This window comes from Pseudonaja textilis, chromosome 6, assembly GCF_049901715.1.
Source record: "Pseudonaja textilis isolate UNSWEBS1 chromosome 6, rPseTex1.2, whole genome shotgun sequence".
In the NCBI taxonomy this organism is placed as follows: domain Eukaryota; kingdom Metazoa; phylum Chordata; class Lepidosauria; order Squamata; family Elapidae; genus Pseudonaja; species Pseudonaja textilis.
This window is the reverse complement of record NC_141995.1, coordinates 47,009,544-47,033,229: the sequence shown is the minus strand read 5'-3', so window position 1 is coordinate 47,033,229 and position 23,686 is coordinate 47,009,544. Positions and strand designations below refer to the sequence as shown.

The window sequence follows — 23,686 nt, the reverse complement described above, 5'->3', positions numbered from 1 at the left end:
CATTATGAATAAGGAAGTCTGTCAGCAGTCCTTGAATAAATGCACAAATCCCTCCTCTTTCCTTATCTACACTTTGAGTAAGTCAACACTGAAAATGTCACAGAGAGGAGGGGGTCAGTCTGTTCCCCAAAGCACCTGAGGGCAGGAGAAGAAGCAAGGGATGGAAACTTATCAAGGAGAGAAGCTCTAAGCACTATAGAACAAGCAATATTTTCTGATAGAATTGTATGAAATAATGGAACCCATCAAGACTGGATACCCAGCCTGTAAATCATCCCCACTGGGTTCCAGCTTCTATGCCTTACAAAGGCAAGATGAAGCCCCTGATTTTTATTTTCAGTTTGCTTTCTTCTCCGTATCTTCATGATGTCCAGCCCAAGAGAGAGCTCTGGTAACTTTAGAAGGCTACAGGTACCAATGCAGTGTGAATTGACTTTGGATCAAGGCAATCCAAGAGCATTCAGGGCAGCCCCGCTGTCTGAGGACAAAGGGCAAATGACAGGCAGATTACAACACCTTGTGCTGTCATTATGCAAAAGTCACAGCTGTTGCACAAGAACACGCAGGCCTAATACTAGCACTTGTAATTTGGGCATATGTGTAGTTTGACAATATTTTTTTAAAAAGGGGGCAGAAGAAAGCAAGCTTGACTCCCTTTTTTTAGAGGAATCCGCTGGTTCCTAGGGGCTTGCCACTGCCTTTTTATAGGATTTTTTCTTCCCACTTCCCAATTGGGCCAGCAGCCTGAGGATTGCCCGGTGGTCTCCTATCCCAGCGCTAAATCAAACTAAATTGGACCGCCGCTGAGCTTCCTCCTCCCCGCCCCTAGAGGGAGCGCGCCGCCTTCACGCTGCGTCGCGGAGTGGTTCGGGGCGGGGGAGGTTTTCCCGCTGGGGTCAACTGCGTCTGCGCGCTGGTCACGCCTCCCGCCGCTGCTCGCCCGTCGCCCGTCGCCTGTCATGAACTCCGAGAACTTCCAGGCCGGCGAGAGGCTGGTGAACGCGGCTTACGTGCGGCAGGGATCGCAAGGCCGCCGCGCCCACGAGCTGCGAGTGCGGACGCTGCTGGAACAGGTGCCGCTCGCTCCGGGGCGGGGGAAACAGAGGGAGGAGGCGGGGTTTCGGAGGAAGCCCCGCCCCCGGGCTGATTAGGCACGCCTCCCCACTGAGAGGGCGGAGCTTGGATCCAAGCCACTGAGTTTGCTATAGCCGCAACTAGGTGGAAAACTCTCGCTTTTATGACGTGTGGACTTCAACTCCCAGAATTCCTCAGCCAGCATGTTTCCCCCCCCCGTTATAAAGGCGCCATAGTTTCCCATCCCTGCTGGCCCCGGAATCCTGGGAGTTGAAGTCCACATGTCATGAAAGGGGCCATAGCTCTTTCCCACCCCCACTGCCGGCTCCAGGAATTCTGGGAGTTGAAGTCCACAAGTTTAGCACCTAGTCTGGGCTGGTTGGGAGGCCACCAGGAGAGCCTCGGGATGTCTGCTGAATTTTTATTTTCACCTTTTTGTTTTCCAGAAACCCCTGGGGAGTAGCTCACAACCTTGAACTGGACAAACTATGGTTTAAGCTAAGATTATGAAATCCAAAAAAAAATCCCAAATTGACTCGCTTTTGGCCTATTGAAAGGAAGGAAACCCCATTGTTAGGGACTGGCATAATAGATTTAATGTAGCAAATCCCAGGATGCTGGTTGTAACTTAGCTTTAAGTCTTATTTCAGCCAGTAAACGTGATTATATCTTAACAAAACAGATTCCCCCCCATCTTATAAATAAATAAAAAGAATGGGAAGCTTCAGCATTTTGCAATGACCAAGTATTGTTTTAAAATTAAAATCCCAACTACCATTAAAATTTAGATTTTTCCCATATTTTATTTTGGTTTAATAGCTACATAAGCCATCAAGCCTTTATTGGTCTTTGAGACAGGAAGTTCAACAGTTAAAAAAAAAAACCCACACAGTTAACAAAATAACAGAGTTGGAAGAGACCCCCGAGGTCGTATAGTCCAACCCCCTGCTCAACTATTATTGCTTCTTCATGGACTTGTTCCCATGAACAAAGCTTGAAAACAGGGCAGTAAAATGATATACATTTATGATATATTGATTGGTTGATGTTTTTAATGTAATAAAAGTTTAATAAAGTATAGTTTAAAAGGAAAAAAAGGAAAGTGAAGGAATTTAAGATAAGGAATTTATAGATTAAATGTATATATTTGCACAAATTATGTATATTTTTAAATATGCACAAAAGACAGAAATGTATGAGATTGATGTCATAGAATTGTTAATGTAATGATTATCTTTTTGTTTTTAAAAGACATAAAAGAGTAATAAAGTTTAGTAATAATGCAGATACAACAAGTGATAATACCAAACGGAGCAACCTGGAAAGGGATGTTAGGATCCTGGTCAGATGGAAGAAGACAAGATTGTGTATTTTTCGCATAGCTTCTTTATATTGTGTTATTATTATTGGTGTACTGTTGTTGTTTTCCCTGAAGGGCAAATGTCCTGAAGAAGGATGGGACGAAAGCACAATTGAACTCTTCCTTCACGAACTTGCAATTATGGATAGCAATAATTTCCTTGGTAATTGCGGTGTGGGTGAGCGAGAAGGAAGAGTCGCGTCCCAAATAGTGGCTCGGAGACATTACAGGTAAAAAGGTGGTTTGTTTTTGACCCGAGTTTTGTTTGGGCACTCCATTGGCTTATTCACACAGGATGCCAATAATAATAACTAGCTGGATACCCGTGCTTCGCTATGAAACTATGTGGTCGGGCTTAGTTTGGGGGGAGGAAAATAAGGAGGAAAAAATTCTGCCTCTGCCTACCAGCATCCATCAGTATTCATCTGGCTTGCGTCCTGTCAGTGTGTGAGAGAGTTTAGGGCTGTTTGGAAATTGAAATAGTATTTGCTGTGTGAGCAAGAAGGAGACAGCAAGGAGCCTGGACATAGCTTTGCTCAACTATTCTGTACTAAAGTTGCTTGGTGCTGCTGTGAAACTGGAACTGAAACTCCTCTCCTCTGCTTGTGTTTTGCATTTGGAAGAGTTTTCTTTTGCAGGTGGGGAGGGGGAGTAGAACTCCTTAGCATCAGAGCGTGTTAATACTAACAATAATATAGGAAATACTCTAAATGCTCCGATGGTCATTTTGAAAAATCCTTTCTTAGTGAGCCCCTAGAAGCCAAAAGGAACAGATGTGCCAAATTTCAAGTTTGTAGGCTTTACGCTTCTAGAGATTTTGTGATGGTGGGTAAGTGATATTTTACTTTTATAGAGAGAGATTCCTCTTCCTGTCTCAAGTCACTGTCTAGTTCCCACAGCCCAAATGAGAATTTTATCTAAGATGGATATAGAAGTGCTACAAATAAATAAATAAAAAATAAAATAAATAATAATAAAAATAATAAATACAATATAATTCCAAACTATTAGAACCAATTGTCGTACTTCTCTACCATTTCCCCCAAGAGGATCTTGTTCCTTCCTCAGCAAGATTTCACACCATCTGCTCCTTAGTCTTTCCAGTTTTTAAATTGGAAAAAAAATATTTTTTTCCTACTTTCACCAATATTCTGTTTGATTTCCAGATTGATTCATGGAATCGGACGGTCCGGAGACATCGCGGCGGTCCAGCCCAAAGCGGCAGGCTCCAGTCTCTTGAACAAACTGACTAATTCAGTGGTCTTGGATATTTTAAAGCTTGCTGGTAAGTATCAAGTAAATCTTGGATCATATGCATATCCCCAGTGCTTTCGGAGCTTGCTGGTTTTACTGCAGACTTTTCATGACCCAGCTAGGTAACATCAGCAGGGATAGAAGGCAGTGGGGTTTTGCTCTCAGTTTATATTATTGTGTCTTGACCAGTCAGTCAGGGTGAGTGGGTGCATGGGGAATGTCTTGGAGGGATTTTTTGGGCTGGGTTGTTTACTGTTAGCTTTTTTGACAGTTGCTTGATTGAAGTATCGTTTACACATGTTGATTGTTGGTCTGTTGTTATTCTCGGAGTTAACCTATGCTGATCTGGGTTCTGGTGGGGAGGTTCTGGGGTCCGTTTGCTCTTTTTGGAGCTGGTTGATTGTCTCTTGGGTCATACAATGTCTGCAAGGAAACCACCAAGCTCACCGAGCACCAAGGACCCCAAGTTCTCCTTCTCCTCCTCCCATTTCCTTCCAGCACTGATGATGTTACTTATTTGGGTCATGAAACGTCTGCAAGAAAACAACCAAACTCAGAGAGCACCAAGGATCCCATAGCCTTTTTCCTTCTTCTCCGCCTTCTCCACCTCTTCATCCTCCCACTCCTTCCTTATCCTTATCTCCTTCTCCTCCTCCTCCTTCTCTCCGCAAACCTCCCTCCTTTCTTGCACTGATTATGTTATCTAGTTCGGTAATGAAATGTCTGCAAGAAAACAAGCAGGCTCAGAGAGCACCAAGGACCCACTCCCCCAGTCCTCCTCTTCCTCCTCCTCCATCTCCTCCTCCACCTCTCTGCAAACCTCCCTCCCTTCTAGCACTGATGATGTTACCTACTTGGGTCATGCAATGTCTGCAAGAAAACCACCAAGCTCAGCGACAGCCAAGCTGCAAATCGTTTCCTTCGTTAAAAAGATCCCTCTCTTAGAAGTTTAAGTGCAAATCCTCCTTCCCTTACAGGGGTCCAGGCCACCAGTAGCTGCTTCGTGGTTCCCATGGCAACCGGCATGAGCCTCACTTTGTGTTTCTTAACGCTCCGGCACCAAAGACCAAAGGCCAGGTATATTCTCTGGCCTCGCATCGACCAGAAATCCTGCTTCAAATCCATGGTTACCGCAGGTACGTCTGATCCGCAGAGGCAGCAGTGGGCTGGTGTGGAGTATGCAATTTCAACATGCCTTGCATTTCATTTTATTGACTAACTGGATACCTGTGCTTCGCTACAAAACTATGTGGTCAGGCTTAGTTTTTGGGGAGGAAAATGAAGGGTGGAAAATTCTGCCTCTGCCTATCAGCATCCATCATTATTCATGTGGCTAGCTTCCTGTCAGTGTGTGAGAGAGTTGAGGGATGTTTGGAAACTGAAATAGTATTTGCTGTGTGAGGAAGGAGACAGCAAGGAGCCTGGGTGTGGTTTAGCTCAACTGTTCTGTACTAAAGCTGCTTGGTGCTGCTGTGAAACTGAAACTCCTCTCCTCTGCTTGTATTTTGCATCTGGAAGAGATTTCTTTTCAGGTGGGGAGGGAGAGTAGAACTCCTTAGCATCAGAGCATGTTAATAATAATAATATAGGAAATACTCTAAATGCTCTGGTGGTCATTTTGAAAAATCCTTTCTTAGCGAGCAGTTAGAAGCCAAGAGGAACATGCGTGCCAAATTTCATAGGCTTTACGGTTCTGGAGATTTTGTGATGATGCATGAGGGGTCTTTCGCTTTTATGTATAGATAGATTTTGGAAATGGGCATGGTAGAAATTTCATCCCCCCGCTTCAATTTCATCCCCCCGCCTCAGCTGGGGGGAACGGGCATAAAAATGGGGTCTGTCAGCTCAGGTTTTTGTTTTTGTAGATCGAGCGTCATTCTTTCGGGTGATTTTGGAGGGTTGCAGCAATGGCTGTTCTCTCCCCATCCTGTTTCTTTTGAGCACAGCCGGTCCTTGAGCGAGCTTACGACATTTGTGTCACAAAACAAGGCATCAGTCAAGGGCCCCATTGGAGCCCCATGGTCTTGCCCCCGTGGTTGTTAAGTGAAACACTGGCAGATGTTAACTTTGTAAAATGAATCTGGTTTTCTCCTTGACTTGGCTCATCGGGGGGGGGTCGCAAAAGGGGTCATTGCAGCAGTTATAAATATGAGTCAGGGGTCAAGCATCCAAATTTGAATCACATGTCACATGGATTTGTGTGTGTGTGTGTGTGTGTGTGTGTGTGTGTGTGTGTGTGTGTATGAAGAAAGAGCAGTCAACATTAAAGCTAAGCATTACACATATGGAAATTTTATTTTATATACAAAAAGCAGTCAACATTGAACTAAACTTTACACTAATCTTCCAATCCCACTGTTAACCATCTGCTATTATATTTAGCGCATAAAAAGTCCACAGACGGTTTCCATCTCGTATAAAGCTGTCTAGTCCATTATCTCTAAATCAAAGCAGTTTGTTCTGACCTAGGCTTCCCCAAAATCACGAAGCAGACTCCTCGTCCAGACAGAACCCCTTTTTATTAAGCTAATAATGTGAATTCCTCTCATTCACATCCAGCAAAGTCCCGGCCAACAGTCTTTCAAGATAGTTCACAATTACAGACCTTTGTCAGGCTTGGAGGGTTCCCAGGCCGATTTCTTTCAGACGCCACACTGCAGCAGACAATACTTGACAAGAATGGAAGAACAGATCTTCACCCAAATGAATTAATTGTCTCCCCACTCCCCTTTTGCTCCTCTTTTATTCCCTCTGAGAGGAGCCATTCACTGTCCACCTGTGGCTTTACTCCCAAGTCAACCCTTAACTGTTCCCTTCTTCTGGCAGCTCTGTGCATGCACACTCTGGGAACAGGCTCCAGCTGTTCTTCTTCCCCACTGATCTCCGACTCCGAAGGCAGCTGATAACTGTCGGACAGCCCTGGCTCCATCTCTGCCTCCGACCCAGAGCCCTCGTCAGAGCCTTTCCCCAGACTCCAAGACTGGCCCATGTCACACCCCAACCTCCTCACCGGCCGACCACAACACAGTTAATTTCACCATCTCTGCTAATTCGGTGAATTTCAAAATCCATTCTTCAAATCGTCGGCATCCCTTTTTCTTTCCAGGGTTTGGCAAGTACAATCCGTGCAAAGGAATAAGCACTCCCAAATTGTTGTTTGTTTTGTTTTTTTCCAATTGGCTTGTCTGTCCTACCTCAAAAAAGAGAAGCTTCCGGTTTCGTGAATATTTTGCGCAGCTTAACTATTCTGCACAATCGTCGCTCTGTTTGCCCGTCGCATTTGCCCACACCTTCGTGAGACCTATTTGTAACCTATTTGTAACCGGACATTTCAAAACTGGCTACCGCTGTGCCCAAATCGAACCAACCAAACCAAAAAATGAAGTGGAAAGGAAAGAGGGGTTTGCAGGTGAAAAGAATTAAATTGCAGAAGGACCTTGGACGCCCATTCATTCATTCCTTCTGTTTGTGTTGTTGGCCGGGTTAGGTTTTGAGCCCGTGGTGATAGAAAATGTTTTAGAAGGAGACGAGCTACGAACTGATCTCCAGGCCGTGGAAGCTAAAATCCTGGATCTTGGGGCTGAGCACGTCCTCTGTGTTCACTCCACGACGTCCTGTTTTGCTCCAAGGGTCCCTGACAGGTAAATAAACCCCCGGGGAAACGGTGGCGCGAAGAGTTTGAAGGACTCTTGTGTGCGTGATAAGATTTAGCAGAGTTTCACAGAAAGGAAGAAAATCTCTGGCCCTCCTTGGCTGCTCTCCAACAGATCCTAAAGGCTTGGAAAACAAGGATTGATTCAAATAAGAGTAGGACAGGATCAATCCATCAATCAGAATAGAGCCCTGATTAAGCAGGAGACATTGCAGACAGGTGGCTCTTCAATCTCTTCTTAAAACCCTCCAGTGATGGAGCACCCACGATTTTTAGTGGCAAGTTGTTCCACTGATTGTTAGGAAGTTTCTCCTTAATTCCAGGTTGCTTCTCTCCTGTATTAGTCTCCATCGGTTGTTTCTTGTCCTGCCCTCAGATGCTTTGAAGAATAATTCTCTCTTCTTTGGGGCAGCCCCTGAGACACTGGAAGACTGCTATCAGGTCACCCCTAGTCCTTTTTTTCACTAGACTAGATATACCCAGTTCCCGCAACTGTTCTTCGTATGTTTTAGCCTCCAGACTTTTAATCATCAAGTTAATAAAACTTGGGATTGGATTCTACTCTATTCTACTCTACTCTACTCTACTCTACTCTACTCTACTCTACTCTGTTCTGTTCTGTTCTATTCTATTCTATTCTATTCTATTCTATTCTATTCTATTCTTTTCCTATTTCCTTTTCTATTTTATTCTTTTTCCTTATTCTATTCTATTCTATTAATTTTATTCTATTCAAATTCTATTCTATTCTTCATTCTATTCTATTAATTATTCAAATTCTATTCTATTCAAATTATATTCTATTTAAATTCTATTAATATTTTCTATTCAAATTCTGTTCTATTTAAATTCTATTCTATTAATATTTTCTATTCAAATTCTATTCTATTCTTCATTCTATTCTATTAATTATTCTATTCAAATTGCACTTAAATCTTTTTCCTTTTCTCTCTCCTTCACAGCTTAAAAATCTTAGTGAACAATATTATTGGTTTTTTTTAAATAGTTTCAATTCCAGGGTACCTTATTTGTTGCTTTTGCTGTTTGACCCGGTTAACCAAAACTTTCTCTTCTTATCTTCTTCCTGCACATTCTTTTCCAGTCGAGTTCCTCTTTGTGGTGGCTGTTAGGGATACACCCTAGCAGAATCTGCACAGCAGTCAGGCAGGCAGGCAAAATATGTGAGATAAACGTTTTTGTAGCTTACACTCAGTAAAACAGATACACAGTGCTAATTAAATAGTTTATTCCAATAAGAATTATAGCATAGTCAAACAGTCCATATATCATTCACTAGTCCAGTCCGTCCAGGGATTATTCAGTTGCAAATTCCAGTGTCGAAAAAGAGAGGTCAGTAAACTTACAAATATCAGTCCAGTAAATATATCTCCTTGCAGTAGAGATATGAAGAACTCAAAAACTCCTCTCTTCCTTCAGCAACTCAGCAGTAGGGGAAACACACAGTTAACAAACCATCAATCGATGCAATCCAGTAATTGTCAGCGATCGTCAGCAATCAATCAGGTTCTCTTGCTCCCTCTTATGGTGGTTTCACACCGCACCCAAAATTACATGCTTTGCAGTTTTAAAGTGACACACTTAAACTTACAATCATAGTTTATATATATTATTTTACCCAAACTACATTAGGTAACCTATGTTATTCCTAACAGTGGCCATTTCTGACCACCGCTGAAACCGCCTTCGGAAAGGGAGTAATGGCCAGCTGGGAAGGAGAGATGCGGCTCTCCTCAACCCTGCAGGCAGTCTCCCCCTTCTTCACCACCTCTACGGGGTGGCTTAGCCCCGAAACCAGCCGGCTCGGGGCGCGCCAGCGATGAGCATGGTTCGAAGCCTTGCAAAGACGAGGTTTCGGTCTGTCGCCAAAGAAGCTCAAACCGGAAGCCCTGTTCTATTCAAATTCTATTCTATTTAAATTCTATTCTATTCTATTCAAATTCTATTCTGTTCTTCATTCTATTCTATTAATTATTCTATTCTATTCAAATTCTATTCTATTCTTCATTCTATTAATTATTCTATTCTATTCAAATTCTATTCTATTCTATTCAAATTCTATTCTATTCTTCAATCTATTAATTATTCTATTCTATTCAAATTCTATTCTATTATTCTATTCAAATTCTATTCTATTCTAACTCCTAGAATTCCCCAGCCAACAAGGAGTTCTGGGAGTTTTAGTCCACCCGTCTAAACATTGCCAAGGCTGAGAAATGCTGGGCTGGAGGGTTTAAGATGGAGAAGGACCCAACTGAAAAAGGATGAGGGGAAATTGAGCAGGAGGGTAGTATCAACATACTACCACTAGCTGTCATCCGGTAGACTGGGTGGTTGGTAGGAAATATGTGAGAGATAAATACATATATATTGTTAAAAGAACCCCTTTTCCACACTGACAAGTAGTCCTCGAGTTATGACTACCATTGAGCCCAAAATTTCTGTTGCTCAGTGAGTGGATCATGTGAGCACAGGGATGCATCCAAGGTCGTAACTCTGGATATACGGTCCCAAGTCCCTCTTTTTTTTTCCAGTGCTGTCTTAACTTTGGACGGTCCCTAAACGAACTGTTGCAATTCGACAGCTGTCCTGTTTATTGCTTAATTGGGTGGGAAGGAATTCTTTGCTCTTGGAGGTCTGAAAGCAGAAGGGAACTCACCTTGTCTGCTCCTGAAGCTATTTGTGGATAAGCAGACTCATCGAATTGTGACTCCAGCTCCCTCTTTATTCTTCTTTTTTGCCTTTTCCTCCCAAAGGGTTAAATCAGCAATAATTAAAAATATCTCTCTCTCTCTCTCTCTTTTAAATTTCATCAATTGCATCAAAACCCCGTTCTGCATGCTTGATGTCTTTAGTAAGAGTTTTTTTTTTTAAATGAGCAAACTTTCACTACCAAAATACCTTTGATAGCGACCTCAACCCCTGCCTCTCTTTTCAAGGTTGAATTATGCATGGTATAATTTTGTTGGTGATTTGGGTCTGTGCAAGGAAGCCAAACCACGAGTGACTAAGCGCATCAATTATGCCTGCCGTTCCCATATAATGAGAACATTTATCCTTTAATTAATTGTTAAGGTTAGTTTTTAAGGTTAAATTGTCTTTCAAAGAAAGGTGGTTGAAAAAGGTTCTGGAAAGAATTTTTCTTACGTGCAAATAGGTATCTTTGCAATCATGTTGGGGCAAACACAAGGGGAGTTTTTAGCTTCTACATGATAGAGGGATATTAATAAGACTGTATTAACTCTATTCTATTCTATGCCAATGCCTATTTTCTTTCCATATTCTACAGGTTCTCTTCTCTTCTTTTCTTTATTCTATTCTAATTCTTATTCCTATTGCTATTTTCTTTCGATATTTTACAGTATTCTATTCTTTCTATTCCTATTCCTATTTTCATTCCATATTCTACAGTATTCTATTCCATTTCTATCTTCTTTCCATATTTTACAGATTCTCTTCTCTTCTTTATTCTATTCTAATTCCTATTCCTATTTTCTTTCTACATTCTACAGTATTCTATTCTATTTTATTCTATTCTTATTCATATTCCTATTCCTATTTTCATTCCATATTCTACAGTATTCTATTCCATTTCTATCTTCTTTCCATATTTTACAGATTCTCTTCTCTTCTTTATTCTATTCTAATTCCTATTCCTATTTTCTTTCTATATTCTACAGTATTCTATTCTATTTTATTCTATTCTTATTCATATTCCTATTCCTATTTTCGTTCCATATTCTACAGTAGTCTATTCTATTCTGTTCCTTTTCCTATTTCTATTTTCTTTCCCTATTCTATAGTATTCTATCCAGTGCTATGCCAGGCCATGCTATTCTCCTGTTTTGTTCTCTTCCATTCCATTCTGTTCTAAAAAGCTTGTCTGTCATATGCATATAGTAAAATTCACAGAATGTTTTTCAGTTCTGACCTTTTTGCCGGAACTTTCCCGTTTTGTAATTTGCAGATTGGAGGAACTGGCTGAGATGTGCGCCAAGTACAATGTCCCCCACATTGTGAATAATGCGTATGGAGTTCAGTCTTCCAAGTGCATGCATCTCATTCAGCAGGTAAGGTCAGCACCCCACCACAGAAGAAGGCAGGATTAGGGGGAAAAAATAAGGGAGCTAGCAGAAATGAAGAAATTGATTGTTTTAATGGGAAGAAAGTACCCTGTTTTCCCCCAAAATACAGCCTTAGCCCAAAAGTAAGTCCTAGCTTGATTTTTACACGTGCGCCCAATATAAGCCCTAATTAAGTTTCCACCCACTCCAGAGTGGATGGGTAGAAATTAAGCTAGGGTCGGGATGGGGGGGTGAAGCTGTACTTACTACTTACCTTTGGACAGTTGTAGCCAGGCCTGTCACACCCCGAAACCTGCCTTGCTGGCCCATTTCCTCTGCGACTAGCAAGGCTGACAAGACTTTCCTGAAGGCCTCTGGAGCTGATAACAAAGTTCCCGATTGATCCAGAGCTCAGTTATCGGCTGCAGAGGCCTTCAGGAAAGCCTTGAGAAGTTCCTGAAGGCCTCTGACAGTGAAAAGGAGGCCGGCGGCGATGCATGCAAGTGAGGCTAGTCAATGGATGACGTTCCCCCGAAAATAAGACCTGGTGCCTTTTTTGGTGGGGAAAAAATATAAGACGGTCTTATTTGGGGGGAAACGGGACTACCTGTTTTCTGGAAATGGTTTGTACTTGCCTTCTTCTGCCAAGACTATCTGGATTTGGATCACGAGACCATGGGGGCGGGGTGGTGGTGATAGGTGCAATGGTCATAAGAGTGGGAAATTGTCCTATTTCACTTTTTTAGGGCCGTCGTATCTTTGAGCGGTCACTAAATGAAGTTGTAAATTGGGGACTATCTGTAGTTTTTTTTGGGGGGGGGGGTATCACCTAACCCAGAAAGGCCCAGACAGCTATGGGCTGTGACATTGCATCGTGCGAACCCAACTTTTACAAGATTAAAAAGGAACTTTTTATCATTTTTTTGTTCTTCCTGATTTGTGTGTGTGTGTGTATGTGTGTAATTTTGTCTTTTTTTTTTAGGGCGCCCGAAGAGGCCGGATCGATGCCTTTGTGCAAAGTTTGGACAAAAATTTCATGGTTCCAGTAGGTGGTGCTGTCATCGCTGGCTTCAGTGACGCCTTCATACAGGAAATCAGCAAAATGTATCCAGGTACGTCATTGCTGGTTTTTTTAAAAAACATTTTTTGTGAAGTTATAAGGTAAAAAGGTAAAGGTTCCCCTCCCTGCACATACATGCTCGTCGTTTCTGGCTCTAAGGGGCAGTGCTCATCTCCGTTGCAAAGTCGAAGAGCCAGCGCTGTCTGAAGACGTCTCCATGGTCATGTGGCCGGCAGGACTAAACGCCTTCGAAGGCTCACGGAAGTCTGCTACCTTCCCACCAAAGGGGGTCTCTATTTTTCTACTTGCGTTTTTACATGCTTTCGAACTGCTAGGTTGGCAGAAGCTGGGACAAGGAATGGGAGCTCGCTCCATGACTTGGCGCTAGGGATTCGAACCACTGAACTGCCGACTTTTCTGATCGACAAGCTCAGCATCCTTGGCTGCTGAACCACTATAGAGTATTATAAAATTGTGGTGGGATTCAACCAGTTAACTTTCTAAGCAGTCAGTGAGTTCCAGGCATTCTGTTTTGCTGAAGTCATATCTTTTGCAATTGAGTTTGGAGCAGTTTACTCTGAGTTTGTATCTATTGTTTGCTCGTGTGTTATTGCGGTTGAAGCTGAAGTAGTTGTTGACAGGCAGGACATTGTGGCAGACAATTTTGTGTCCTTAACTTAGGTCAGACTGTATGGGGCCGTAGTACTAGGTTGTCCAGGTCCAAAATTTCAAGCCTGTTAGCATCAGGTATTCTATTGTGAGCTTTTACACTTCCAACATTCATTTGACATGCCTTTATACATCTTGGATAACTTATCTGGTGATTACATACCACGCATACATCATCTCGTAGAAATTCTCTCTTAGATTATAAAATTTAATGTAAATTTTAAAATTGATTTTTTTAAAAAAATGAAAGTGGAAATGACTTTTTAAACAAAATGTCCCGAGAGGTTTGTTGTTTTCACAGTAAGAACAAAAATGACCGATTGCTTTTCTTTCTTTCTTTTTTTCTCTAGGCAGAGCCTCGGCTTCTCCTTCCTTAGATGTGCTCATTACGCTGCTGAGTTTGGGCACCAAGGGATACCGGCAACTTCTTCGAGAAAGAAAGGTAGCATTTCTGGATTAAAGGGCCCAAAGTGCTGATTTGCACTTACGAGCAGGTGACTGGCATGCGTAGGGCTTTGGGTCTTGGGCAGCTTCTGGATTCTGATTTTGATTTGTAGAAAGTTAGCACCCACCCCCGCTCCTAGAGGAATGAAATATTTTAGGAACTATTAAAAAGGCAAGATATTTCCCCTAAAAGAGAAATAAAAATCTTAGAGGAAACAGAAACTTTACCCCCAGGACATAACCCTGTTTCCCCCAAAATACAACCTACCCTGAAAGTAAGTCCTAGCTTGGTTTTTTTTTACATGTGTGCCTAATATAAGCCCTACCTCCAAAATAAGCCCTAATTAAGTTCCCGTCTACTCCAGAGTGGATCGGAAAAAATTAAGCTAGGGTGAGGATGGGAGGGTGGAGCTGCCCTACTACTTGCCTTTGTACAGGTGTAGCCAGGCCTCGCTCACCTCAACACCTGCCTGGCCGGCCCATTTCTTCTGCAGCCGGCCAAGTCTGGCAAGGCTTTCCTGAAAGCCTCTGTAGCTGATAACAAAGCTTTGGATCGATCCTGAGCTCAGTTATTGGCTGCAGAGGCCTTCAGGAAAGCCTTGCCGGCCACAGATGACGTAGTTCCTGAAGGCCTCTGATAGCTAAAAGGAGGCGGGGGCGACACACACAAGTGAGATTAGTCAATGGATTGCATCCCCTGAAAATAAGACCTGGTGCCTTTTTTGGTGGCAAAATGAAAATATATTTCCCCTAAAAGAGAGAAAAAAATCTTAAAGGAAACAGCAACTCAGCCTCAGCTCCCTCCCCCCAGCAGATATTTTGGTCCCAGTTTCCTGCTTGAGTGAGAGGGGTCAGACTAGAAGACCTCCAAGATCCTTTCCAGCTCCATTATTCTGGTCTTAAATTTGTCAAGTTTGGGCACTCCTCCCAGATCTAAAAAAATGTACTTTTGCTCTTATGAATTTTAGTTCTCGAAATGTCACAATATCTTCAAAATGCCGGAGTCTCTTTTGGCCTGTTCCAGAATGATAAAATTTAATGCCAGCGGTTTATTACCTTATTGCTCTTTAAAAGCTAAATCGAAGCTATGATGTTCTCCAGAAAAGCTATTTTTAGTGCTGTTTCTATTTTGGTTCTAAACTATACCCACTGGGGAGAGGGGAAGAGGAAAAACTATTTCTCCCCCCACTAAGGCAGTGGTTTTCTTTTCCTTCTTTAATCCTCACATCAGTACAGATGACCCAGGGTGGGATACAAAAGCAACAAAGTCACAAAAACGGGTGAAGTCCCTTTAATTCCTTCAACTTGACTTCAAAGCTCCAATTATCATTGACTAGAGAAAAAGGAAACACAAACAGTTGCAAAAAGGAAGAAATGTCGTTCAAACTCAAAATACATATAAATTATAAATAGGGAAAAAACAACGCAAACCATACTGAAGCAATTAGTGAGACAAGGCAGGATAAGGGCTTGAAGACGTCCACAGATATCGAAATACACACACTGAGAAAGACGCCAGACTCAGATAAGAACTGAAAGACTAGAATTATTTCACAGTTTGTTTCCAGCACTAGGCCATGCGCAGTTTGTCCTTTTAAAAAGTCCTCCCAGCTGCAGCCCATGAAGGGGATCAGGGCCCTTTCCTCCCCTGTAGACCATGCCACTCACATTTCTCCCTTATCTGTTCCTCCCTGTGTGCTCTAGGATGAAGAAGGGATGGGCCTGGGTCTTCTTCTGAATGCCCAGCCGGCCTTTGCCCTTCCCCAGTTTCCTCCACAACCTCTGGAGCCACACTCCCACTCCCTATCAGCTGTTCCTCCTTTCCCTCAGAGTCAGACTCCAACAGGAGCATGATAGCAGTCCTCGACTTACGACCACAATCGAGCCCAACATTCACGTTGTTAAGTGAGAAAGGTTGTTAAGTGAGTTTCACCACTTTTGTTAAAGGAGTCAGGCAGTTGTTAAGTGAGTCCGGCTCCCTCATGGACTTGGCTTTATCAGAAGTTTGCAAAAAAAGGGGGGGGAATCCCATGATCTTGGGATGCTGCATCCTTCATAAATATGAGTCAGTTGTCGAACATCCAAATGTAAACCATGGGGATGCCGTAGCGGTCACAAGTGTGAAACGTGATCAGAAGTCCCTTTTTTCCAGTATCATTGTAACTTTGAAATGGTCACTAAACAAACAGTTGGAAGTTGAGGACTACTGGTAGTATTCTAACTTAACAGTGGCAGTCATTCCCTTGGGCAAGAAAGGTCGTAAAATGGGGCAAAATTGACGACACAAATGTCCCAGTCAGCAGCAGAAACGTTGGGCTCCGTTGTCATAAATCCAAGACTACCTGCAGTTCAGTCTCAGATCTTGGAAGCTAAAAGAAATATAGCTTGTGTCAGGATTCCGGCAGCTACCCCCATTCAAATCATGAGTCTTGAGCCGAACTTCCAAAACTTAAAGAAGATTTATTAGGAGTAAACATGCCGGCACTGCCTGGGTGCAGCCTACTCTGAGACACATCATTCACTGTCACCCTTGACCCTGGTTTTCCCCCCCCACCCCCTGGGTGTATCCTAATTCCTGTTCTCCAATGGGACACATCCTTAGCCAAGTCATCAATCATGTTCTCCAATTAGAATTTTGCCGGCAGAAACTTCGGTCACCTAGTTACTATCTTTGAAAACATTTGTGGAATGCACTTTCATTTTGCAAGCTGCCGCATTGCTCCCCCCCTCCCTTTCTGTTGGCAACTCAGAAAAGACCATAGAAATATTTTATGAGTTGACAGCTTGCTTTAGGTTCAAACTTCCTCATTGGTCTTGCTTAATTTACAACTGAACTGTTTTGTTTTATTTTTGTCCTCACTCCAGTGGTGGGATTCAGCTAGTTCACACCGAGTCAGGAGAACCAGTTATTATCTTGCTGAGCAGTTTGGTGAACTGGTTGTTGGAAGAAATCATTAGGGCAGAGAAAGGGGTTGTTTAAATTATTGGAATCCCACCACTGCCTAACTCCCCCGCCTCCAGAAATTCAGCTGACACTCCAGCAGGGAATAAACAACTTGTTTAATATTTCTCTAGCATGGTAATATTCTTTTGCACCTGGCTTAAATATGGGATAGGCGATGTAAGAAAAATCAATGAAATTCAGTTACCATTTTTAAAGTTAAGACTTCTGCTTGGGCATCCTCATAAATTCCCCAGTGAAATAGAACTTAGTATTAAGGTCCATTAATTTATTGCACAGCAAATTGCTTAGCTAGCTGTTTGCAAGATCTAAGAGCTCATTATACTTGGGGGCAGGGAGTTAAATGTATATCCTCTAATGAGTTAAGAGCTCTTTGTTTTATGTTTTTCTTTATTGTTTTATTGTGCTGAGAAAAAAGGAACCAAGTCAGAGAACGGTTTCCTCTCATCTATACTGCATTGGGGCTGTGGAAATGTACCTTGGTCCCTTGCAAAACAGCTTTTTCCATAAAAAACCTCTATTTAAAAAAAAAACAGAGCAGAACCCGTGATCTGGAAAGAAACAACTTCAACCTCCACTAGATTTCTAAGAATGCTGTTTTCATCCTTTTTTTTCTAAAAAAAAAAAAAGAGAGAGAGAAACAACGGTGCATGGAACTGTAAACGATACTCTAGAAAAAAGTGCAGAAAAGAACAATAAAGGTGATTGGCAATTAGAGGCTAAAACATATATGAAGAAAGGTTGCAGGAATTGAGCCTGTCTAGTTTGATGAAAAGAAGGACTAAGGGGTGACATGAGAGCTGTCTTCCAATATTTAGGGATTCCCCAAAGAAGACGGGGTCAAGCAATTCTCCAAAGCCCCTGAAGGCAGGACAAGAAGCAATAAGGATGGAAACTCATCAAGGAGAGAAGCAACTTAGAACTAAGGAGAGAAATTTCCTGATAGTGAGAACAATTAATCAGTGGAAGGATTTTCCTCCAAAAGTTGTGGGTGTTTCATCACTGGAAACTTTTAAGAAGAGACTGGATAGCCATCTTGACGAATGTTTTTTTTTTTTTAATGTACGCTGAGAGTATTTGCACCAAGACAAATTCCTTGTGTGCCCAACCACACTTGGCCAATAAAGAATTCTATTCTGTTTGTCTGGAAGGGCAGAAAGTTCTCTTGCTTGAATAGCGGGTTGGACTAGAAGATCTCCAAGGTCCCTTGCAGTTCTGTTATTCCGTAACAAAAAGCGCCCCTAGGGCAAGAAAAAGAGAGATTGTATGAAGAAGCATTTGGCAGATAGGTTCAAAGGTCATAGCTGGTAAAAATCCATGCCCTCGTGGCAGCTGCTTGTATACGGGCCAACCACATCAATTTGCCATTTGGCAAGAGGGGCCCCAACATATTCTCGAAATTTTCATGCTTGAAATTGAGACGGAAATCATTTTCTTACTGGGGGAAGAAAACTACCCCCCGTATTCCGTCTTTTGCTTGCTAATTTTGCAGGTCTGTGGTCTCTTCATCGTTTTTTTCCCTTTTCTGCCTTTCTTCCCTTTCTCTTACCTGCTCCTGCAAAGAACCGAAGAAAAGCACTCCCAACTTTTTATTATGCTGTCTCCACAGCAACCATTTTTATAATTGTACCTGTGAGGGGGATGTTTCAAGATGGTTGCCGGGAGACACCCGTGTGTTTGATGCAGGCAACGTTTGACATGCAACTCCTAAGATATAGAGCATTTCCCAGAGATTAGCAAGACTCAAAACGGATTGTTTTCCTTCCTTCCTTCCTTCCTTCCTTCCTTCCTTCCTTCCTTCCTTCCTTCCTCCCTCCCTCCCTCCCTTCTTCCTTTGTTTCTTTCTTTCTTTTTCTTAGGAAATGTTTTCATACCTTTCAACAGAGGTGAAAAAATTGGCAGAAACCTACAACGAAAGATTGTTGGACACACCACACAATCCTATCTCTCTAGGTAAGGTTGGCTTTAATGGAATAACATGCATAAAAATGACTGGTTGATTTCCCTTCCAAAGCAGTGTGTGATATGTCGTATTCTGGGCAGAATAACATGAAGATATTGCACATGGGATAGCATGATAGTTGTTTCCAATATTTAAGAGGCTGCCATAAATAAGAGGGGGGGTCAACTTATTTTCCAAAAGGCTGGACAAGAAGCAAGGGATGGAAGCTAATCAAAAGAGAGAATCAACCTGGAACTATGGAGAAATTTCCTGTCAGAACAATTAAATCAGTGGAACTACTTCCCTCTAGAAGTTGTAGGTGCTCCATCACTGGAGGATTTTAAGAAGAGACTGGACAACCAGTTTGTCTGACTTGCTACATCAAGAGGCAACTGGACTTTCTGGTTTTTCTTTGAAGAAGTTTCTCTTCTCATCCAAGAAGCTTCTTCAACTCTGACTGGATGGTGGGGAATGGAAGGATTTATACTCCTTTCATGCAGCTGGTCATTTGCATCCTTTTAGAGGGCCATTGAGGCCACTTGGAGGTTTGTTTCTGCTCTCAGGGTTACCTGAGAGGTGCAAATAGGTATAGAGCCTTCTTATAGTCCTTTCAGCAGTTGGTCATTTGCATCCTTTTAGAAGGTTGTAGAGGCCCTTGGAAGTTTATCTCTGTCAAAGGGATCTGACATCATCTATCTCCTGTCTACAACACAGACCTTTCAGCCATTCCAAGAAGGCCCCCCACCCATTTGCACCACTCAGGTGACCCTGAGGACACAGACAAACCTCCAAGCAGTCTCAATGACTCTCTAAAAAGAAAGCAGATTCTGATACACCTAATTCTGATTCCAAGGCTACGGTGATCGTGCAATACAGTTAAATTTAAATCGATGCCCTTGTAATATTGAACCATGTCAAGAGAGTGAGTAAAATTCCATTATTTATTTATTTTAATTTTATTTATTTACTTATTTTGTATTTTCAGCCATGTCCCTGAGAGAACTAGACGAACGAAACCCTGAAGCTGTCACGCAGCTTGGATCGATGCTTTTCACCAGACAAGTTTCCGGAGCCAGGTCGGTCCATTTATGTTAACATTTCGATTCAGGAATATCTCGATTCGCAGACTGGGGTGCGCCCCAGGGGCCCCTCGTGAGGATCTGTGGCCTTTTAACTATGGTGGCCCTTTGAGTTCTTTACTTTTTGCTCTTTGCATCTTTACGGCATTCATTCATATGGCATTTGATCATCTTACGCCCTGGGCATTATGGATGGTAATTTGGAGAAAAGTTCAGGATAATAGGCAGCCTTTCAATTCAGTGGGTCCCCAACCTTTGCTGGATGGATGGATAGATTAGATTAGATTGACAGACAGATAGATACAGATAGATAGACAGACAGGCAAACACAGGCAGACAGATAAATAGATACGAGAGATGATTGATAGATTAGCTAGACAGACAGACAGACAATAGATGATAGCTAGATTAGATGAATGGATAGACAAAGACCAACAGATATGATAGATGTTTGATTGATAGATTAGATAGACACAGGCAGACAGATAAAAAGATCTGATAGATTAGATAGATGGTAAATAGAGAGATAGACACAGATAGATGCGATAGATGATAGATGATTGATAGATTAGATGAATGGATAGACAGAGGGATAGACACAGACAGAAAAATAGATATGATAGATGATTGATTGATAGATTAGATAGACAGCAGACAGATAATAGATGATTAATAGATTGGATGGATGGATGGATGGATGGATGGATGGATGGACAGACAGACAGACATAATAGGTGACAGATAAATAGATAAGGTAGACAGGCAGACAGACAGAGAGAGAGATGGATTGATGGACAGACAGGCAGACATGATAGTTGGTTGATAGATATGAGAGAGGGAGCAAGAGAGATCCACATTTCATAGTACCTGAGAACTTATTCTCTGAATTGATCCCAAAGACTTGCAGACTCGGTCAAACAGCGCATATAAATAAGTCCTTGACTTTATGACTGAAATTATAATGGACTTCCTTGCAGGAACATATGACCCAGTTCTGAAAGGTTTTTTTCCCCTCCCTCCCCCGTCACACGACTCCGTGTCGGCCACTCGGCGAACTAGGTCGCCTTTACAACTGTTTGCAGCATCCCGCGATCCCGTAAGCGCCTTTTTACAATGGTTTTGCCGAAAGTCGCAAAAAAAAAGTAAAATCAGGTCGGTCACTTGGATCATCACCATTGGGGGTGGTGGTGATGATGATGATGGATGATGATGATAATAGACAAACTCCATTGCAGTCCTAAGACCAGGGCCCCCTGTATACCACTTAACCCCTGAATTTTAACTCAGAAGCGAAACTAACGGGTCAACTCGTAAATCATTCCTATTCCTGTTTCCGAGTTGCCATAAGAAGGATGGGGGAAAGGCCTGCGGGAGCAGTGTGGCAGATGAGAGCCAGAAGCACATTCCCTGCTTATCTTGTGAAGATTGTAGCCTAGGCTACCGGATCTTCTGCCCCTGAAAATCCTTCATTGGAGAGTGTGATTGATGACAACCAGCCTGTGAACATGTTTTGTTGGAGAATCTGATTTATGATGTGTCTCAGAGTTGGCTTCATACAGATTAATGCCAGACATGTTGCTCCTAATAAATCTTTTGGATTCCTTTGAAGCTTGCTCGAGGGTCATGATTTAATTAGGGCAATCATCGGAACCCTGACAGCAAGCCAACTCAATGGACAACAGGTTTTAAAGGCACTTCCATTTTGGACACATCCACCCTGGGTTGGATTTTAGGTCCTTCGGTTTGTAGAATTGACCCCCTCACTTATTCCAAGTCAAGAAGAAGTGGAAGGAACCCGTTTTGACTCCCTGTTCCTTTCCTTACAGAGTGGTGTCTCTTGGGACTGTGCAAACCGTGAGTGGGTATACCTTCAAAGGGTTTATGGCCCATGCAGACCAATATCGTTGCTCTTACCTCAATGCCGCCTCAGCCATTGGGATAAAGAAGGAAGATGTGGAGATGTTCCTGAAAAGGCTCGACAAATGCCTGAAGGCCCTAAGAAGAGGAAAGGACCAGCAAGATGGACCACTCCCGCCCAACATAGATATGGATGCTGATATGGAAAAATGCAAGATAGGCAAAGGAGATGATCCCAAAACATTATTTGCAGCTTAGAATGTTTTTTTTTCTTTTTAAATAGAAAAATAATCAGATGTGAATGAACTCAGGGCCTTCTCCTGCGTTGTCCCGTTGAAATGAATAAAGAAATCGTTATGCTCCCTTCCTTGGATTCTATACGTCCAAAAGGGCATTTCAATTTAAATTCACCTTTAAAATCCCATGTTAAATTGTCGACAGCTGAGCTGATCATTTAGCATTCCTAAAAAGAATTGGGACAGTCACCAGGACAGACAAAGATTTCAGTGCTTTGCATTCAAAACAAATAAAATAATTTATATTGGCACAACATGCGCCATTGGCGAGGGCTGCCAATACAAAATTACACGTTAAGGGCAGATTATGTACCTTCTCAAATTCTAATTTCCCCTGGGAAGTGGCAAAGCAATATGACATCCCCAATAATAAATTCTAACCAATGTTATAGGTTCAGTTCCAGGAAAATACGCTGGCATGTTGGGATGCAAACACAGCATTTACTGGCAGCTCATTAAAGCAGCCACATCTTTTCCCAACATTCAAGCACACTGATTTGATATGCGCCTCTGCTTTCTGGGAACTTAACCCAAACTGCTACAAAGCTCCATGGGAGAGACAAGAGAAGATAGTTCACGTGTACCTCCTTGCCTTAATACACTGTTCACCCTTGTTTCAGCCTACTCAGTAAAGCATTGATGATATGTGCCGTGTAAATTATTTATATACGAAGCTGCTGCAGTAGTCTTTGATAAATAAATGAAATAGTCCCGTCAGTGGTGCCAGAATCACAAAACCATTCTCAGGGGTGAGGAAGCTGTATCTCTTGTTCCAACCTTTGACATAATCCTTCACAGACCATTTATTTTGAGACAGCTTCTGTGGAATGACACGGAATTTCATTGACTTCATTAAAGCAGCTACTTGTTCCATTAAAGCAGCTACTTGTCTCATTTAAAGTAGCTATTTGTCTCATTAAAGCATTCATTAAAGCAGCTACTTGTCTCATTTAAAGTAGCTACTTGTCTCATTTAAAGTAGCTACCTGTCTCATTAAAGCAGTTGTCTCATTAAAGCAACTACTTCACCAAAATCATTTAGTCCTATTTCAATTTCTATCTTGTCCTTAAATTATTCAGAAAGCAAATTCTAATTGCTTGGGGGCTCTAACTATGGGCAGAGGACAAAAATAGAAATTATCGGAAACTATGCAAAATTGTTCTGGGTACCAAAGGATCTCTTGATTTGTTAACATTAAGGCTGTTTGACAGGCTTGGACGTTGATTGCTTGGCATGTAGCCAGTCTCAACCGATGTCGGTTTCAGATTTGGTTTCTCTTCTGATGAGATGAAATAAATTAAAATTAATTTATCTTCGGTTTTGCGTGTTTTATGGGACATGCTCACATGCCGTTGGATATCTCTGATAGATAAATGACATTTCGCTGACATTGGTTGACCTGAAGCAGGGGTCTCCGAACTTGGCAACTTTAAGCATGGCTGGCTGGAGGATTCTGAGAGTTGAAGTCCACAAGTCTTAAAGTTGCCAAGTTTGAAGACCCCTGCCCTAAAGGCTGATGTGTTTGAAAGACATGCATTTGGCATCAAAATATCAGAAAGGATGCCTCCTTGAGCTTGCTTGTTTTCTTGCAGACATTTCATTACCAGAGTAGGTAATATTATTAGTGCTAGAAAGGAGTTAGATTTGCAGAAAGGAGGAGGAGGAGGACTGTGGGGTCCTTTGTGCCCTCTGAGCTCGCTTGTTTCCTTGTAGACGTTTCATGACCCAAGTAGGTAACATCATCAGTGCTAGTGGGCTTTGCTGTCAGCTTATATTCTAGTGGTTTGCCTGTCAGTGTTGGTGGGTGTGGTCTTGGAGGTTCTTTGGTTGGGCAGTTTCCTGCTGGCTTCTTTGGCCGATCCTTGATTGGGGTATTGTTGATTTTATTGTTGGCCTGCTGTTAACCTTGGAGTTGATCTATGCTGATCCTTCCCTTCGTACTCTTCCCCTTCCTC

General features: G+C 42.3%; 1 protein-coding gene across 1 annotated transcript; it reads left to right on the top strand.

The window, feature by feature from the left end:
* The first annotated feature begins 888 nt into the window (after positions 1 to 888).
* SEPSECS (Sep (O-phosphoserine) tRNA:Sec (selenocysteine) tRNA synthase) lies at positions 889 to 23,042 on the top strand. The gene is made up of 11 exons (XM_026699762.2): positions 889 to 1,073; positions 2,510 to 2,664; positions 3,601 to 3,719; positions 4,666 to 4,824; positions 7,176 to 7,329; positions 11,326 to 11,428; positions 12,405 to 12,534; positions 13,502 to 13,593; positions 18,417 to 18,510; positions 19,485 to 19,575; positions 21,405 to 23,042. The coding sequence occupies exons 1-11, from the start codon at positions 960 to 962 to the stop codon at positions 21,691 to 21,693; spliced, it is 1,500 nt and encodes a 499-aa protein (XP_026555547.2). The 5' UTR covers positions 889 to 959; the 3' UTR covers positions 21,694 to 23,042.
* The last annotated feature ends 644 nt before the right edge of the window (positions 23,043 to 23,686 follow it).